A 6,000-nucleotide genomic window follows, 5' to 3' on the forward strand; every position below is an offset into this window, starting at 1 on the left:
GGATCAGGCCTTGGGAGCAGGGAGCGAAGTAACCTGGAAAATGTCACCTGTATCTCAGGCCTCCGCTAAAAGCAGGCAGGTGTTTTCAGCCCTTTTCTGGGCCTGGCCCACTCCTCTCCATTTCCATCTCCATAGGAGAGAAGCTGCTCGAAGGACAAGTGATCCAGCTCGAGGACGGAACCACCGCGTACATCCACCAAGTGACAGTGCAGAAAGGTGAGGCGGGCAGGCAGCCCCCATCAAGGAGCCCTGCCTGGCACCGAGCTCCAGAGAAAGGCAGGCATTGCTCTCGTTACAGAACCTCTTTCCTTTGAGGATGGACAGCCTGTGCAGCTGGAGGATGGCAGCATGGCCTACATACACCGCACACCCAAAGGTGGGGCCACAGGCATCATGACTGCGGGAAGGAAGGGAGACGAGCTGGCGGCGGTGGGCGCGTGGAGTGGCATACCCTGGGAGTTGGGGCATAGTCATGGGAGCGTGGCCCCCAGCTCCCCTGGATCAGCAATCTCAACTGCCTTCTCTTGTGCGCACCACAGGAGCAGCTGTTCCTGTCCCCAGGAGGCTGGGCCTTGGGGGTCAATAGCATGAGCCTTGATGGCGGCTATGGCTCTAGCACAACACAAATCTTAGGGCTTTAAATAGGACCGAAGGATGTCATCCAAGACCAGGAGCAAAAAACTTATATTTAAGAATAAAGCTCGTGCGCTGGCCAGTGAGATTAGTGGTTAGAGCACCGGACTGCACACCGAAGGGTCATGGGTTCAATTCCCAGTAAAGGGCACGTACCTGGGTTTCTCTCTCTCTCCCCCTCCCTCCTTCCCTTCCACTCTCTCTGAAAAGCAAAGGAAAAAATACCCTTAGATGAGGATTAACAAGAAACAAATAAACCAAAAAAAGACTAAATCTCCTAAGGTACTGAAGAATAACAATTTATTCCTTCTGCAAGTAGTTTCCTGAGTGACTGCTTGTGTGTGCCCGGATTGCTACGTGTGGAACATACAAGCGAGAACAAAGTCTGACGGTCCCAGCTTCCCTGGGGTCCAGTGAGGGAAACAGAAGGGCTGCAGATAGTCACTGAGGAGCTGGTCATCACAAGCAGAGACCAGGCTCGGGGAGGGTCTCTGGGGAAGTGACACTGGGCTGAGAGCTGAAGAATGAAGTGGACTCGCTAGGGAGGCAAGGGTGGCAGGGACAGAGGAACACCCTTCGTTGGCCCAGAGATGGGGAGAAAGAATGGCCCATTTCAGCAGTTGCTGGAAGTTAGAGTACTGGGGGTGAGGGCAGAATCGGTAAGATGAGGAGAGGACACCAAACAGAGGCAGGGCCCAGAGCTTGGGGCGTCAGGAGAAGGGTTTTGGCCTTTCTCCTGAGACCAGTGGGAAGCAGCTGAACTGTTTGGGTCCACATGATCACCTTTGTGTCCTGCAAAGATCCCCCCAGACGCCATCTGCCTGGAGGGAAAGAGGGGGTAGGGACCACCAGGTAGGAGGTTCTGGTGGTCATGTAGGTGGAGATGGTGGTCCCCTCGGGTTCTCCAGGAGCTTGTGAGTTCCCAGCGAGAGCTCCATGGAGGCCTCGTCCTGAGGAGAGGCAGCCCCAGGAGACAGGCCGGGAGACACGATGCCGAGACCCTCCTGGGCCCAGGGCCTCTCCTAAGCGCCTGTCCCCACAGAGGGCTACGACCCCAGCTCCCTGGAGGCCGTCCAGCTGGAGGACGGCTCCACTGCCTACATTCACCACCCAGCGGCTGTGCCGGCGGACAGCACCATCCTGGCCGTGCAGACGGAGGTGGGCTTGGAGGACCTGGCTGCCGAGGACGACGAGGGCTTCAGCGCAGACACGGTGGTGGCCCTGGAGCAGTACGCCAGCAAGGTGAGCTCGCAGAGCCTCACCGCCCACCAGCTCTCTTGGCCCTGCCAAAACTGCCTCTTTAGAGGACAAGACCGCCAGTGCTTGGGCCTGGCCTGGGCTACTCCCTCAGCCCCTGGACCCCCGCTCCCGGCTCATCTTTCACATCCTCATCCAGGGCGTGCGTCCAGCCTGGCCGGCCCTGCCGACAGCTGTTTACGACAGCTGTTTACGCTCACCCTTGTCTACGCTGCCTCTGCAGGGGAGGCAGCTGTGAGCAGCAGTGACATCCGTAGTCTTCGCTTTGGCTGCCCGGAAGCCCTTGCCAGTGACTTTTATTAGTTTTCCCCGTCCGCTGAGGTCAGATGTCCTTGTGTGTATTTCTTCTCTGTGACTCATTTAGTCATTTGGGGAAATAACCTCAGGAGGCGGTGACGGGGCAGATGTGACAGAGCAGCTGGGATTCTTGGAACACGAGGCCCACACAGTAGCTGAGCCGCAAAGGAAGAGGATCCCGGCTCTTCAGCCGTCCGTCAGTCCCAGCTGTCTGTGCCGGAGCCGTGGTCCTGCCCGCAGGGAGGCGGGCACAGAGACCTGTGAGCTCCCCTAGCCAGGTGCTCGCTGCCGGCATGAGCTAGGGAGCCTCGGGTAGATGTGGAGGGGCTCCCTGGAGCGCGAGCTTTACCCGGAGATGGGGTTGTTTTTAGGGTGAAACTAGTGTGGCTGCGTCACAGAGAGGAGAAAACCCTATGTCTTTCCACAACGGAGCACAAAGCTTCACAGCGGCCACCGGGCTATGCCCGCTCCCGCCCCTGTTCCTGAGTGTATTTTAGGAGCCAATTTGAGAGTTGATGCTGTTGGAGACAACTGGGCTTTAAGTCACGAGTCCTGAGGTTTGTGCTGGCTCCGCCTCTACCCTGTCGGACCGTGGGTAGCCACTCTCCTCCCAGGCCCCAGCTTGCTCCTCTCTGATTTGATGAGATGGGACCAGATGACCTCAGAGGTCACTTCCAGCCTGAAGTTCCTTGATTCCCTCTATCACCCCGAGAGCTACTGAGACATGGGAGTGAAATTGCAGAGCAGAGTGGGTTAGCTCTCTGGGCAGGCCTGGCCACCTGTGACCCTCCCCGCCAGCCACCAGCTTCTGAATTGTCCATGAAACTTTGTCAGCCCCCTGACCCCTGACTTTGCCATGAATTTGGCCTCACCCCTTGACTCCCCACCCACGTGACTCCCGGAGTTCTGTTTCGGGAGCTCCTGGAAGGCCAATGTCCCAGAACAAAGACTAGGGACAGTCTCAGCAGGACCCTCCCCAGGAGAGAGCAGTGAGCTCCCTGAAACGAGAGGCCGGTGGGAGTAGGTGGCTCTGGCACTGCTCCCAGGAGAGATGAAAGGGCAGGCTAGCCAGTTAGCTGGCGTGGTGGTTGGAGCTGCTGCTGGGGACACCTGTGGGTCCCTGCCCTGTGCTGCAGTGTGCCGGTGTGGCCCCTCCCTGCTGAACCTCGGTGGGCCCATCCCCACAGCAGCCCCCTGGTTAATGCCCCCTGAGCACAGGTGTCCCACGGGGAGCACGGGCTCCTCCCGTCAGAGGAGAGAGGCTGCAGAGTGGCGGCCTCCTAGGTGTGTGTGGTCAGAAGGGGGTCACTGGCTCCCAGCCTAGCCGGAGTGTGGCCATGCAGACCACCCTCCCCACCTTACCGAGCCGGTGCGGGCGCTGTTTCTCCCATGGCTGTCACAGCCTGTGACACGCGTCCTCCCTCTGCCCATTAGAGATGGTGGCGACCCCACACCAGCCTGTTTCTCCACAGTGTGTCTGTTCCCTCTGCCTGGGCCTGTCACCCCAGGTTGCCCTTTCCCCCTGGCAGTTTACCCCTGCTTATTGGGTCTTAAGCTGCCCCCAGTGGGCCCTGTGTCCCACCTCTTTCCTCCTTTCATTGAGGAGAATACATATTGGGACCCCACAATTTTTCCTCAGGTTCTGCAGGACAGCCAGGCACCCCATAATGGCAAAGGGCAGCAGGTTGGGGACAGAGCATTCCGCTGTGGCTACAAGGGCTGTGGGCGTCTGTACACCACTGCTCATCACTTGAAGGTAAGGTTGCCACAGAGAGCTTTCAGCCTTTCCATCTCCCCACCAGCCTGCAATTCTACCTGCCCGCTTTGACTGGGGGTCCCTGCCCTCAAGTTGCTCATTGCCTACTGGAGGGAGAGATGAGTATACAGAAATGTCCTCACGGGGGCTGTGACCATGAAGAGTGCAGGAAGAAAGAATCAGGGAAGGCTCCCTGGAGGAGGTAGCCGCTCAGTTGAAAAGGAAGCAAAATAAAGGAGGTGACTGATGCTGATACTCTGGGCCCTAAAAAGCATTGACAAGCCCATTCATATCCTTGTCCCTCTGAATTGTGTGATTGCTTGTCCTGACAGGTGCATGAAAGAGCTCATACAGGGGACCGCCCGTACAGGTGTGACTTCCCCAGCTGCGGAAAGGCCTTCGCCACAGGTAATCTACTGGTGGAGGCTGAAGGTGGGCTGCTTCTAGTTGGAGGCAGAGGTTCTAGATCAGCTTTGGGGACTCCCCCTGGGGACCCTGACACCAGGCTCCTTCCTGGAGAGACTGCTCTCAGAGCCCCCTGACTCGCAGGGCGCTGACTCTGGAGGAAGCCCTGTTTCAGAAGCAAGTGGCACATGGTTTACTTTAAGCAGAAGGAGACTGGCGGGGAGGGGGTCGGCAGAGACCCTGCCTTTTGTGTTAGCTCTGACACCGACCACGGTGGGGTGTTGGGTCGGCCACTGCATCTGTGGGCTTCACTTTTCCTCTGAATCGAGAGCCTTAGCCCAGGGTTCCCTAGGTTCCCTCTCACTCATGTTCTGGAATGGACCTGCCCCCTGGAGAGGGCAGGAGGGCAGAGTGGGCTCCCCAGCTCTTCTCGCCTTCCCAGGCAGGGGTGGTATAGAGGCAGACGCAGGCTTCGTGGGCCAGAGGAGGCCTGGAGCCTCCCAGACACACCTGAGGTGGAGAGCCGCGAGCTGGGAAGTGAGGTGGTGGAGGATGAGGCCCCACGGAGTGTTCTTCTCACCCTCCCTCCCACTGGGCGGCAGGCTACGGGCTGAAGAGTCACGTGCGCACCCACACTGGTGAGAAGCCATACAAGTGCCCAGAGGAGCTGTGCAGCAAGGCCTTCAAGACCTCGGGAGACCTGCAGAAGCACGTCCGGACCCACACTGGTAGGCGGGTCTGGAGCCTGGTGCTGTCCTGGCCACGTGCCCCAGGTGCCCCCTTCCTGACCACACCCCACCCTCCACCCTCCATAGGTGAACGCCCGTTCCGGTGCCCCTTCGAGGGCTGTGGCCGCTCCTTCACCACATCCAATATCCGCAAGGTACACGTGCGCACCCACACAGGCGAGCGGCCCTACACCTGCCCCGAGCCCCACTGTGGCCGCGGCTTCACGAGCGCCACCAACTACAAGAACCACGTGCGCATCCACACAGGTGGGCCAGCTGGCATGCAGGACGCCCTCGAGGCCCCGCCCTTCACTGTAGGCTTCTGGCCAGTCAGGCTGGTCTGTGGGCGGGGCAAGGGGGTTCTGCGGTTCCGGCCATGCCCTCGGAACCACTGTTTCACTTGCACTGTGCAATCTGACAGGTATTGCCTGCCCTCCCAGCTCCCTGCCACCTCTCTCCACTCTGAATTCTCCCTCTCCAGCTGAGCACCCAGCAGCAGGCCAGGGTCAGGCATGAGGGGGAAACGGCAGAGGGAAATGTCCCTTTCAGCCCCTGGCCTCATCCACTGTCCTATGACTGGTGTATCCTCGCCCTCCCCAGTGTTAGGTTCCTCGTCCAGCCTTCGGTCCCCTCACTCCGCATTGCACCTGACACGACAGTCATCCTCTCCACCCCCTCCCTGCCTCTTCTCTTCACGACCCTCAGCCTCACAGACCCCAGTGCTCCCCTCCAGCCCCTTCCTTAGCCCCAGCTTTGCCCAGCCCCCCATTTTCTCTCCATCTGTCTCCAGCAGCCCCACGCTCGTGTCCCCTTTATTCCACTGGCCATCTTCCCCAAGTCTGTCCACTTAGAGTTCCAGGTCTTAGTCCCTCCCCCTCCCTCTGGCACTCTCTTCACCAACCCTACCCCCCACCCCCGTCCCTT

General features: G+C 59.3%; 1 protein-coding gene across 4 annotated transcripts in view; it reads left to right on the forward strand.

The window, feature by feature from the left end:
• ZNF76 (zinc finger protein 76) overlaps window positions 1–6,000 on the forward strand; it is a 37,436-nt gene that overhangs the window by 27,791 nt on the left and 3,645 nt on the right. For all 4 annotated transcript variants that reach the window (XM_023764769.1, XM_006101239.2, XM_023764771.1 and 1 more), the window contains exons 3-9: window positions 136–216; window positions 299–376; window positions 1,676–1,875; window positions 3,827–3,943; window positions 4,276–4,351; window positions 4,951–5,076; window positions 5,164–5,343. In XM_023764769.1, coding sequence (XP_023620537.1) covers window positions 136–216; window positions 299–376; window positions 1,676–1,875; window positions 3,827–3,943; window positions 4,276–4,351; window positions 4,951–5,076; window positions 5,164–5,343 — 858 coding nt within the window. The remainder of the gene's footprint in view (window positions 1–135; window positions 217–298; window positions 377–1,675; window positions 1,876–3,826; window positions 3,944–4,275; window positions 4,352–4,950; window positions 5,077–5,163; window positions 5,344–6,000) is intronic.

Source organism: Myotis lucifugus, unplaced genomic scaffold (assembly GCF_000147115.1).
Source record: "Myotis lucifugus unplaced genomic scaffold, Myoluc2.0 scaffold_347, whole genome shotgun sequence".
Lineage (NCBI taxonomy): Eukaryota > Metazoa > Chordata > Mammalia > Chiroptera > Vespertilionidae > Myotis > Myotis lucifugus.